The sequence below is a fragment of the Lissotriton helveticus genome, chromosome 9 (assembly GCF_964261635.1).
Source record: "Lissotriton helveticus chromosome 9, aLisHel1.1, whole genome shotgun sequence".
NCBI classification, from domain to species: Eukaryota; Metazoa; Chordata; class Amphibia; order Caudata; family Salamandridae; genus Lissotriton; species Lissotriton helveticus.
In genome coordinates this window covers 283,058,161-283,071,887 of record NC_136070.1, presented here as the reverse complement: position 1 = coordinate 283,071,887, position 13,727 = coordinate 283,058,161, and the positions used below count along the sequence as shown (strand labels likewise).

Genomic DNA, 13,727 nt, shown 5'->3' with positions numbered 1-13,727 from the left:
CTCTCATTGTTCTATCAGGAAGTGACAGCTTTCTTGGCCAAGGGTGCCATACATAGAGAAGGTGCAGACGCCAGATGTTGGTTGCGGTTGTTAATCCCGCTACTTTCTGGTGTCCAAGAAGGACGAAGGCCTTCATCCTGTTCTATCCTAGACCTGTGCCAGCTCTGTTTCTTCCTCAAGGAGTTTAAAATACTCACACTCGCACAAGTCCTGTCTGCCCTGGACCCGGGAGACTGTACGGTAGCATTGGACTTGCAGTATGCGTACTTCTACATTCTTGTCCTGCCTGCCCACAGGCACTACCTACGGTTAAGGGTGAGCCTCAAGCACTTTTAGTTTGAAGGCTCCCTGTTGGCCTTACCAGCGCTCCTCTGCTTACACCAAGGTGATGGCAGTGGTTGCAGCTCATCTGCGAAGGTCAGGGGTGCCAGTATTCCCCTATCTCTCCACCTGGCTGTTGAAGGTGGGCTTGCCCCAGGCTCCCACCTCCAGACTACTGCCGACCTACTGCATTCGCTATCATTCACTATCAACATGCCAAATTCACACCTGACTCCCTCTCATAGGCTCCCTTTCATCTGGGCTGCTCTGGACACAACGCAGTATCGGGCTTATCCTCCTGAACAGCTAGTCCGGGATATTCAGGCTATGATACCGATGTTTCAGCCTCTAGCCTGGATTTTGGTTAGACTGACTATGAGGCTGCTGGGACTCATGACCCATTGGTGGACAGGGTGTAGTCTCAGAGACTAAATGTATCAAATTTGCAAAGCTCATAAATGCGCAGTCAGTAGCTTCCAGATTCCTCCAGCTCTGTGCAAAGCTGCGTACTGTTCACGTGAATCTATCACATTTGAACTCAAAACCAGCTTATTGTAGGGGAAAGGCCCATTAAACATCACTCAACTTGCACCCATGCATGTGTTGCCTTCATACTTCTTTTGCTGAGTCATACCCATGTACCTTGAGTCCTGCTGCATTTAATTGAGGCCTCAGAATGGACGCCTTCCTAAGAATGAGCTCAATTCTTAAACTGAAGGCATAGACTCAATGACCAAACTGCAGCACGCTCTCCTCTCTCGCCTACAAAATCACTGGTGTCCTCTTGCATGCTGGCCTGTGAGAAGCCCAGCAAACTTAGCACTCCACCAATGTGACCACAAAAAGATGTTACTAGGTTGTGCCAATGTCCAAATCATCCAGATTCTGCCTCCTGTAAACCATGCATATGGGTGTGGGCTAACCACTGTGGCATGGGAAGCAACAATAAGCTGTTGTCCTTTTTAATGTAATTCTGTATAATGTGCATCCATCTTCATTGAATCTGGTGGATGTGGTCTGCTGTTAGTTGGTCTCAGTCAAGTAATATAATTAGAAAACATAAAGCAAAATGGACATATCTTAATTTGAGCCGGTAGTTTCCGGTGTTCGCCACGACACTTACAGGCACATGCATCAAAAGAAAAAACTGTCGCAAACGGGCAGATTCTCAGAATCTGCCCTTTGCAACCGGTATTTTTGCATTTGGGATGCATCATCCCAAATACAAAAATTGCAATTTAAGTAATCTCTAAATTGCGATTACTTAAATTACGATTGCATTTAAGGAATCGCAAATTGAGATTCCTTAAATGCAATGCATTAAAGTAAAAAAAATTGTAATTTCGCTAATAGGGGGTGGAAATTACCATGAAGTTGAACTTCATGGTAATGTGCAACAACTTTGAAAAATGCACTTTTGTGCATTTTTCAATGTTTCATGTTGCGCACACACATGCCCTTAGGGCATGTGTGTGCGCAACATATGTGCACAGATCAATTTCAGGGGTGCAGCAGGGTGTCCTTTTGACACCCTTGCACCTTGAAATTGCATGCGCAATTTGCGAGGACCTATTGGTACTCGCAAATTGCGCATGCAATTTCCCATTCATTCCGATGGGCCATAGACCCATAGGAATGAATGGGAAGCCATTCCTTATCTGCGAATCGCAAATAAGGAATGTGTAGGAATCGCTATTTTTAGAGCGATTCCTACATGCATAGGCTTTTGCGAGTCCTTAATTGCGATTCTTTAATTATCTGAATTAAGGACTCGCAAAATCCTACTTTGATGCATGTGCCAGTTAATTGTTACTACTGGCGCTTGTGACAGTCGGCCACATGGTGGTGCTGTCTGGCTAATGTAGAGATTACCACAACGACAGGTAATTATTAATTCAATATATATTCAAAATGACTGTTACCTGCCGCCCAAGGCATTCTTATAGCTTTGGGGGCCTGAAATAGTCCGAATTGTCTCACTTGTAGGAGTGTGATGGTTAGAAGTTGTGTTGTTATTATCATTGGCAGTATGGTAGGAGCAATATGTGATGAAGGCTGCAGTTTCGTGGCACTTGTGCTTTTTATACAAATTAATCATTGAAAAATACGGGGGCAAATTTCATGACAAAAGTGAACAGGTCCACACATATTTCATGACCATACACATTTTAAGTTCATTTAGGTGCTTTCCAAAGTACTGGTTCACATAATTCAAACTTTCAAAACGAAAATTAAGGGTTTTAGATAAAGATATGATGGCATGGCTCCGACCTCCATGTGAATAGGGCCCTCTAAATGCACTTGGTTGGTCGCAATGAGAAAAGCACAAAGGGAATGGGGTAGAGCGCTTCCGAAACGTTTCAGTCATTTGCAAACAAGTGCTGATTTCCATAGAGCTGGTCTCTGTCTGGAGTGGCATAGTGGGCACAAAAAAGGAGGACAGCAAGGTGGCCCCAAATGATTGTGAGTGCCTAATCTACCCATCATCTTAGTCTTTTCCTCAGTATGAGACCCTACAGTTGGTGGCTATGCCCAGGCTTGACTCCTGTGCTAACTAAGCTTCAGGTATTTAGCTATACACCCAGGGCAACTGGAATTATGCGGCTGTCGAGACCCAAATTATGCAGCACTTTTGCTTAATTTGTGTGCCACTAAAAGGCACATTATGTGCACATTGATGCACATCCAATTGCAGCATAATTTCAATATTTTGTCATTGTAACACATGTTAATGCTGGACGGATAAAAGAGTCAGCTATCAAGAATGAGTTTAACACCTAAATGCAGAAATGAGCAACTGAAAGTTGGTTAGTTAACCTATGCAAAGAGTCTGCCTATGCACTGCACTAGGTTTCACAGTTTTTGTTAGTAACATTTGATCCCTGTAAACTAGGATCAACTTTTTTTGGTTCAGATTTGCACATTATACATCAGAGAATGGATTGTGTGATAGTGTTGGACAAGGGACACTTGGCTCATTGTATGATGGAAGGAGACTTAGTATTTGAATTGATGGTGTTCAGTCCAGGACACTTGAATTATGAGATGAACACCTGGGCTGCTTGAGAAAAGATTGGTGTTTAAACATAAAAAAGTATAAATCATATAACAATATGATACCTTCAACAACCTGAAATAGAGATATGATAATGGAGGGTTTGGGCATATCCAACAAAGAGAGCAGCAACGCACTAGAAAGGTAGACATGTATAAATAAAAAAATAACAACTGAATACTTTCAATATTACTGTATGAAATGTACCTATGATCAGTTTACACAACTTTGTTGTTGTGATTATTTTTAAGACTACCAATCCCACAGTGCTTCATTACAGAAAAGAGTGGGATTTTCTGTATATATAGTGACACCAAAAAAGGACTTACCATACCGTGAACAAGACTCCTAGTCGAAACGCGAAGGTGTTGGTGCGCCCTGTGGCAACAGATGGCCACTGAATAAAGAGGAATGTGCAGAAGACTCCTGGAGTGTGGCGTACATACATATATAATATAGCTCTTTCTGAACTCTTTCAACCTTACAAAAGAGATTCAGGAAAATGACTCGCAGTACTAGAAATCTTAGAGCTGTGATTTTAAATATTTTGCAAACTTCCGTTTTTTCCTTTGAATTATATTCACGTATGCCTGTCGTGAACAAGGCTCGGATGAACCGAAACGTGTTGATCGCATCTTTTGCATGATGAAATCTTCCTGAAACTGCTAGCGGCGTGCAGAGCTCCTTTGTAAGCCTAAAAGACGTCCAAATGGATTCATAGCATGCTGGTGAGTGTGACTGGCGGCACTCTGGCCACTGGCTACCACATTCTAGGAGCTGTGCAAATATATATATATTAAGTATGGGCGAAATTTGCGAATTCGCGAGTTCGCAAATTTTCCCGCGAACTTGCGGATTTTTCTGCCACTTGCACAAATATGTGACCACGTGTGCCTGTAACTTTGCCAGCGCGCCAAAAGGCGCCGAGGTCCCTTGAGTGAGCTGGCCATTATAGTGGGGATGGGCGGGAAGACGTTTCATACCGCTAGTGTGTGGTGGACGGGGCCAAACGGGCGGGGCTTCTATGTGAGTTCACATGCATCTTGTTTATAAAGGGTCAGAGACCGAGCAGAGCAGCAGATGAGGAGAGAGCAGCCTCCAGGTCACAGGAGCTACACAGGGATGGCGCTCGGGAAACTCATGGATGCAAAAATACGTTTGGCTTAGGACCCCGGAATCCTTCAGATGTCCAAGATAGCTCTGCTGCGCGTGTTGGTACAAAGCCATTCTGATCCTGCTCAGTTCAGCAGCACGGGGGCTCACACCCACTGGGCCCCGGGGCAGTTCGGTAGCGCATGGGCTCACAACCCCTGGGCAGCTCAGCAGCGCGGGGGCTCACACCCACAGGGCTCCCGGGCAGTTTAGCGGTGCCACCCTCTGGTTCATCACTGCCACCATCTGGTTCATCACTGCCACCCTCTGGTTCACCACTGCCACCCTCTGGTTCATCACTGCCACCCTCTGATGCATCACTGCCACCCTCTGATGCATCACTGCCACCCTCTGGTTCATCACTGCCACCCTCTGGTTCACCACTGCCACCCTCTGGTTCACCACAGTCACCCTCTGGTTCACCACTGCCACCCTCTGGTTCACCACTGCCACCCTCTGATTCACCACTGCCACCCTCTGATTCACCACTGCCACCCTCTGGTTCATCACTGCCACCCTCTGGTTCACCACTGCCATCCTCTGGTTCACCACTGCCACCCTCTGGTTCATCACTGTCACCCTCTGGTTAATCACTGCCACCCTCTGGTTCATCACAGCACCCTCTGGTTCACCAGTGCCACCCTCTGGTTCATCACTGCCACCCTCTGGTTCATCATTACCACCCTCTGGTTCACCCCTGCCACCCTCTGGTTGATCACTGCCATCCTCTGGTTCATCACATCACCCTCTGGTTCACCACTGCCACCCACTGGTTCATCACGGCTACCCTCTGGTGCATCACAGCTCACTCTAGCTCACCACTGCCACCCTCTGGTTCATCACTGCCACCCTCTGGTTCATCACTGCCACCCTCTGGTTCATCACTGCCACCCTCTGGTTCATCACTGCCACCCACTGGTTCATCACTGCCACCCTCTGGTTCATCACTGCCACCCTCTGGTTCATCACTGCCACCCTCTGGTTCATCACTAGCACCCTCTGGTTCACCACTGCCACCCTCTGGTTCACCACTGCCACCCTCTGGTTCATCACAGCACCCTCTGGTTCACAACTGCACCTTCTGATTTATCACAGCACCCTCTGGTTCACCACTAGATTATGGGGAGAAAGCACAACTGCCCAGCCTCAACCGGGGGCTTGTTAATGTGTTACCGAATTTGAGATTCAAGTCCGGCATCTGCTTCCTTATCTGTAAGTGCTTCCTGTTGTGGTTTAATTTTTGTGACAGCATGGAGCATTGTGCCATACTTGTAACTATTCTCTGACCCTGCTTCGAGGGTCAGAGCAGGGTCAGAGAATATTTGCAAGTAGGCAACAACTCTGGAGGCGCCGCTCAGGAAGCACTTACAGGGTTACAGCAGGTGCCCAAGTTGAAGTTAATTTCTTTGTAACCATTTTGTAAATGGTTACAAAGAAATTAGCTTCAACTTGGGCACCTGCTGTAACCCTGTAAGTGCTTCATGTACTTCAGTTTTTGAAAATCCGTCCCGCACGCGATTTCGCGGATTTTTCTGCAATTTCGCGAGATTCGCGGACCGCGAAATTGCAGAAAATCCTCAAATTCCGCGAACTGACCGGATTTTACGCCCATGCTTAATATATATATATATATATATATATATGTGTGTGTGTGTGTGTGTGTGTGTGTGTGTGTGTGTATATAATATGTTTCCTGACCCCATGGGACTGATGGAGGGGTCTATGGGGGACCCCTCATGGTCAAGAATCTGTGGAAAAACTATTGCTTGGGGAGCTCGAAGATCAGCGGATCCACCACGGAGCTCAGCGTGGGCCCCTCTGCTGTGAACACACACAAAATAATAGAAATTCAGCAACTATCGTTCTCTCAAATAACTATAACTAGACACCCGCTATGCACAGTTTTCTCATCAATAATTTTACTGCAAATGATGCAGTGATATTATCAATGATGTCATTGAAGATGTCATAAGCAATGAAATATGTGGGGTAATTAGCAGTGCATAGTGAGGGCACGAGTTATAGTTGCTTTAGATAACAATAACTGATGAATTTCTATGGTTTTGTGTGTGTAAAATCTGAACCTAACTATAACATCCCTATAACCTTTATTTTTTTCAGTGAGTTTCTAAAGTTTTTAAGATTCTATTTCCTAACTGAAAAATTCCTATAACCTTTGTTTTTTTTCAGTTAATTATTTGTTTTTTAAATGCGGGTTCCTAACTATAACGTCCATGTAACCTTTGTTTTTACTGTGAATTTCAATTTTTTTAAAGGTTATTTCCCAGCTATAAAGTCCCTGTAATCTTTGTTTTTTCATTCAATTACTATTTTGTTAATGTTACTTCCCAACTATAACCTGTAACATTTGAGGGTGAGTTTATTAATGGATATATAGGTCGGTGAGTGGGTGTGTGAGTGCCTGTGTGGAGCTGTTAGTGGGTGTAGGCGTGTCTATTGTGAGTATGGTGTATCTGAGTGGGTCTATGAGTGCCTGCATGAGTCTGTGAGTGGGTGCGTCAATGCCTGCGTAGGCCTATGAGTGGGTGTGTAAGTGCCTATGTGGGCAAGTGAGTGAGTGTATGGGTCTGTGAGTGAGTGTGTGAGTTGCTGTGTGGATCTGTGATTGGGTGTGCATCTGTGTGGGTCTGTGAGTGTTTGAGTGGGTCTGTAAGTGGTGTTGTGCGTGTCTTTGGACCTGTTAGTGGGTGTCTGAGTGGGGGTGAGTACCTGTGTGGGACTGTAAGTGGGTCTGTGAGTGGATGTGTCAATGCCTGCATTGATCTGTGAGTGCCTATTTAGGTCTGTGAGTGGGTCTGAGAGTGCCTGCATGGCTCTATGAGTGGGTGTATGAAAACCTGCGTAGGTCTGTGAGTAACTGCATGTGCGGGGTCTGTAAACGGGTACCTGTGTGGATGTCTCAGTGGGTCTGAAAGTGTTTATTTTTTTTTCAAAGTGCATCAAGATTTGCAGATCTGTTGCAGATTTACACAGGGACTGCTGAGCCTTGCGGAGATCCACGGATTCCCGAAGTGAGAAAAAAAACAATATAACTCAATTTCCTACCCAACATAGGTCCTTGACACTCCTCCAACACACCCATGAGGTCAGGGTACCTGTACCCTGACTCCTTTAATAATTTTGTAGCTACATTTTAAGACCCCATGACGGTTCCCTGAAACTTAAAATGTTGGCCGCAGCCTCCCAGTCAGGTTGTGGTCAGCCATTCATGGCATTGCTGGTGGTGCATGACTGTGCGGATCCTCCACTGGGGAATTGTGGAAGGTCCACACCCCTAGATTTACAATTTTGTTTTTCATTTAATAACTCTGCAACTACTGAACGGATTTACACCAAATCACAAAAAGAGCGCTTTCTGGACCAATAATGACCTCTCTGACAAATTTGGTGTAATGTCTTCCAGCAATTTGGGCTGTCGTCAGGTTCAAAATCCCAATGGGAAATTGTATAGGAAACTGTATTGGAAACACACATTTTTTTGACTTCCTCCCCCCCCCCCCCTTTTTTTACGTGGCATTCTGAAACTTTCCATGTAGAACATACCTGGCCAATTTTTGGGATAACGGTACCACAGTTATAAGCAAACCAAAAAGCACTTTTCCTATGGAAAATAGATCCTAACTATAACTGCCTGTTGGTGACCATATATATGTATATATACACATATATATATATATACACACTGACAGAGGAAAAGGTGCATTTGCCATATTTATGACTGGGAAAGGATCCCAGGATGGGTTACGGTTGCTTTGTTCAATGTAAGGTAACTTTGTCCAGGACTACATACCAAAATTTACTCTGGTAATCCTTTGAGTTCTGCATTCTTAGTGTCAACTCGCCACTAGATGGCTCAGTAAATTAACTCTCCAATCACATATGTGGTGATCTACAGGTCACAAGTTCAAGCAAGGTCAACTGAGGCTTTCATACTCCTGAGATAAACGGAGTCATATGAAATTGGGACATAGTAAACCTGATACAGGCAGGCTGAAGTGCTATACAAAAAACACATTATTGGAGGTGTGGCTAGGCGCCAAAGAGTATGACTGCAGCCTGCTAGAGCGCCCCAGTGCCTGCAGGCCCCAAAGCCCTATTTGTATGTTTTCCTATGAGCAGTAGCCGGATTGAATGTTGAAACAGTGACATATTTGTCACGGGAGCCCACAGAAGGCAACACAATGATAAGAAGGGGTGCACTGGCTCCGGCAGAGACACAGCAACAAGTGCTCCTAGATAAGATTAGGCAGGCCAAGCGAGCGATCTGGCAGAAAAAAAGACTACAGAGGCACGCTGTGGACAGGAGAACAAAAACCCTGAGCACAGCAGGCAGTGGGATGCAGTGTTGATAGTGGTGGACGTTACAAGGGAGTCCGGAGCGACGGGGGCGATCCGTGCGAAAGGAGGAAGAGCACTTCCAAGGGAGGAGACTGCAGCAAGAGCATACACCATAATGATATGTTACTAGAATTCAGGGACCAAGCAATAGGGTAGAATTCTTGCGCATATCCACTAACAACAGACAAAATAAGTGGAGCATTACCAGATTCTAAGGGCATAGAAATAAAGAAAAGTCATTTATCCACTCAATAATTGTGACCATATTGGGTGAGGCTAAATACGTGAACACTGCCTCAGCAAAACAGACGCTCAGCTGTGATGTTTGAAACAGAAGACCACCTGAGTGAAAACATGGATTGGAACTACCATGAAGACTAATTAGAGAGTAATTGAATACTTCCTATCCAAAACTCTGCTGTATTGTATTTGAGTGTGTCTGTGTTCCCTCTGGGATGCTCTTCCTCCAGCTCTCCTGTTACTAGAGTAGATGGCAGAAGAATGATTTCAACCCCTCAACATGTTTGTCAATAAAAGGGCCACCTGAACTTTGCTGAGCTGTGAATTGCTACACGAGAAGCGTGTATGGCTGCTCAATTAATCTTACCTCCCAATCCAGGAGACCTTACTAACCTTTGTGGTTCCACAGGCTTTGATAAAGTCCCCTGGGCTCTACACCACGCTGTACATGCAGCATTCTCCTGGAAACCAGTGAAAAAAGTTGCGAACCAGATGGCTTACCGACTCCTTTGTGTTCAAAATGAAATCACTGAGACAACTACTGTTGTTGGAAGCTGTGACAAACTCGGTGAAAGGGAAGCATGTGGACAATGATTGCGGATAAAAAAGAATTCTATCTCAGACTCTGTACGGAACACACTACTGAAAGAATTGACAGACAACAAGATGTACATTTACTCAGTTGACTGTGCAGTGGTGGGTAACACACTAAAAGTACAATGAATGAGGAAGGACATAACTACTTTCCAACATAGACTAGTAATCTTTGAGGATTGACTGGCAACAGTGTAAAAATGAATGAATGACCACCTAGAATCGAGCCTGGATATTTGAAAACTATAAAAGAAAGTTGTGGATCTGGAGAACGGAAGTAGAAGAAATAACTTAAGGATCATAGGGATCTCTGAAAAATTAGAAAAAGACAGTATGTCCTTCCTGAGCCACTGCCTGCTGAATCTACTAAAGATGGCTTTTGGCCCTCCTGTGGAGTTCCGGAGGGCACACTGAATAAGATCCAGAGGAGATAACAGAACATTGAGCAAGTGCAAATTCTAGCATGCTGACTGAGACACCAGTAAGCTAGACAGATCATATTGACAGTGAAGAAATACAGGCCATATCACCTTGAGTACTAACAAATATTCACTTCAGCAGACTTTTTATCTGAAACAAAAGCAAAAGTAGAACATTTTGAAGTATCAGCCCCAATTGTGTAAAAGAGAAAAAACAGCACAGCCCCCTGGAACTGGCAAGAATATTCTGCACAGAGCAGACAATGACACCTGAATCACCCATCAAAAAAGACCTCACTACATGGGAAAACTACAACGGCATGATACCAGGCCTGTCATGTTATGTAGATTTGTGCAGCGTGCTGATCACCTGTGAAGGTATCCATGCACTTGAGCAGATAAGTAGAAACCAAGCCCCAGAGAGTTAGTCAAACAGTCAGGGTTTCAGCCTCTTGCGGAATTCAAGAAGCAAGGAGGAGGCTCTGATTTGTTGAGGGAGGTTGTTCAGATTTTGAGTGTGATGTAGGAGAATGATTGACCTCAAGCTCTACTTTTGTGGATGTGGGATGTATGAGCGAGTGAGAGTGTGGCGAGTGTAGGTGTCTTGTCATCTGTTGAAAGTGTATGCGATTGTTCAGGTATGCTGGTCCAACTTTGTATGCGTGCATGAGGAGTTTGAATTGGATGCATTTGTGTATGGGGAGCCAGTGGAGCTCTCGCCGGTGTGGTGAAATGTGAGTGCTATGTTGGAAATTGGGGATGAGTCTTGCTGCGGGGTTCTAGATGGCCTGTAGTCTGTGTAAGAGCTGTTTGGAGACCCCGGCATAGAGTATATTGCAGGAGTAGCGTCTGCTTGTGATGAGTTCTTCCGTGATGGTATGCCTGTTGTTCTGGGGCAGCCTTTTTGAAGATCTTATGTAGCATACTTAGGATGTGGAAACAGGATGAGCTAACTGTGTTGACATGTGCAGTCATGTTGAGTTTATCATCCAGGATGATTTCCAGGTTTCTGTGTTTCCAGTGGTTTTTAGTGTGGGTCTCAGCTCTGACGCCCACCAGGTAGAGCCCCAGGGAGAGTTCTAGTTTCCGAAGACTAGCACTTATGTTTTGGCAGCGTTGAGCTTCAGGCAGTTCATTCTCATCTATTCTGCTACCTTGATTATGCAGTTGGTGAAGTTTGTTCTGGTGGTGGTTGTCTTGTCAGTCAGGAATAGGATTAGTTGGGTGTCAGCACTTAGGCACTTACACACCCACTCATAGCATGGGATATGATGGTTATACCTTGGGATCTGATGATGTTGACAAACAGAGTCATGTAGATGTTGAACAAGATGGGAATGAGAGATGACCCCTAAGGGACTCTGCAGATCAGGTTCTTGGATTCTAATGTGTATGGTGAAAGTCTGACTCTCTGATCTTCCCATGAGGAGGTCTTTACAGTTTATTAAAACAAGATACTTTATCTTCCCCTACGCTGAATGATGGAAAGAATACTGGCTGAGGCTAATGGGCTGAGACTATTCCTGTCGATGGGCGGCCTTGTTAGAAGGGTGCACGATAAACAATCGAGAAGTAGCCACAGTCAGATTTTATGTTTTAAAAGTTTCCATGACTGGCATTAGCCACCTGTAAAACTGCATGGAGCAAAACTACTGCCACACACTGAGTGGCGGCGTTGCAAACAAGTGGGATGTAATAATATATACTGCTTGAATTCATGACATCAGGTCAACACCACAGTAGAACATCGCATACAGCCATCAGCACATCTGGCCATCCTACATGACATATTGGAGGTAGCTGGATCAAACAAATTAAGCAGTAGATTGCTAGCCATGCTATGACCAAAATATGAACCCTTAGGCAGTAGCCAGCACCATCTGCGTCAGATAAATGGATGGGAGAAATGTGTTAAATAGCATCAAAGATTATTCATACAATAAATGAGAAAATGAGAGAATATGAGGCTATTTGGAACAGATATCTGAGAGACAAAGGGGAGAACGTGATAACTCATTATCGCTCACTCCCCCTAGTTGACGGATTAACAGATTAATGGGCAGTTGATAGTAATAAGGCATAAGCTTCACAATGGGATGATTATACGAATAATAGAGACTCTATGTAATGGAACTAAACTAAAGTAATTCCCTCTGACTAAGAGATTGCTCTATACATGTGAAATGTTCCTGCTTTAACTGTGGAGCTCTTGACAACAGCAGGTCGAGTTTAGGGAGGTGGCCAGATGTTTTGTTAATTGTTTGTTAGTGGGAAGTTGTGCACTGCGTTTTAATGTCGCTACCATCTCTCCTGATGTTTTTCTTTTCTTTCACTATTATTTCCCTTTCCTTCCTCTACTTATTATTACCTACTTAAAATTAGGTCGTAGCTCTTTTATAACGTTGAAACCCACTTAATGCTTAAAATGTACCGTTCAATGGAAAATATGCAGTAAAAAAATCGTTTCCACAAAAAGCATTATTACAATTTTTATGATTAGCCGGCATGGTGCCTCGTTCTAGCTAGCCTCTAGCAGCTTTTTTCTTTACAGCTACAACATTGAGACCACCTCTTATGTTGTCTTAAAGTTTACAGCACACCCACACAGACTCCAAGTGATTATGCAGAACTCTTGTATAGTCTATTTGAACGTGTAAGCATTAAGCATGCCAATATATATATGAAAATCAAGCATACAGTCCTCTTTTTACTGAGTTGTGGTTTATTTCTCTTTTGCAGGACCGTGTTGTGGATCTAGAAATGGTGAGTACTCGTTTTATTTATGCTGTGGATTACCATAAGTCTGAAAGTGAAATAACCGCACAGCATAAGGCTGATTATCTTCATGGCTTGGCCCGTTGCATGAAGCTCCCAGGCCAGGGGCTGCTTCTGGCCTGCACTGAAATGTTTCCTCTCTGACATGTGAGGCCCGACGGTTTCTCTAAACAGGGCTGTCCTCACTGGTGAGTCTGTGGCTTCTGAAGATGCATCATTGGAGTGGCGCCCCCTGGCCAACCTCTCAGTAGAGTACACTAAGGGATGGTCCCAGTAAACAGTATTTTTGCAAGAGAACACAATAAACAGATACTCACAATACCTACAATAAATGACTGAACAGTGGTATTTAATCACACCGTCGTATTTTCAAATATATGAATAACATATTAGAATACATACACAATGTGCCCAGGAGAAAGGATGTGGGGGTATTGGAAAAAGTGGGTGATTTACATGAGGATGAGGTGTCATGGACAGGTGAAGAAAATAGTGCAAATAACTGATTCTCATGTGGCATCAAAATTGGGCTCGTTATTTCGCCACTACTACACAAGCGTTGCTGGAAGTGTCCTGGTGTTTGGAAATTACACCGGGACGAGTTCAGCACATTATTTAGTGGGGCCCAAATTCTTGGCAGGGTGGACGGCGTTCACCCTGTGAAAAAAGTGGGTGGGCACCCACCCACGTGTACCCCCGACTCGTGCCCTGGTGTTTACCGAATTGACTGTAAACTCTAAACACGAAACAACAGTCAGGGAAGTCAGTTGTCCAAATGAGCCCCTCCAGTTGCCCATGTAAGTGAGCAGTCA

At 44.5% G+C, this 13,727-nt stretch overlaps 1 protein-coding gene across 2 annotated transcripts in view; it reads left to right on the top strand.

The window, feature by feature from the left end:
* Positions 1–13,727, top strand: part of CEP128 (centrosomal protein 128) — a 704,507-nt gene that overhangs the window by 559,348 nt on the left and 131,432 nt on the right. For both annotated transcript variants that reach the window (XM_078659994.1, XM_078659995.1), the window contains exon 20: positions 12,880–12,903. In XM_078659994.1, the coding sequence (XP_078516120.1) occupies positions 12,880–12,903 (24 nt within the window). The remainder of the gene's footprint in view (positions 1–12,879; positions 12,904–13,727) is intronic.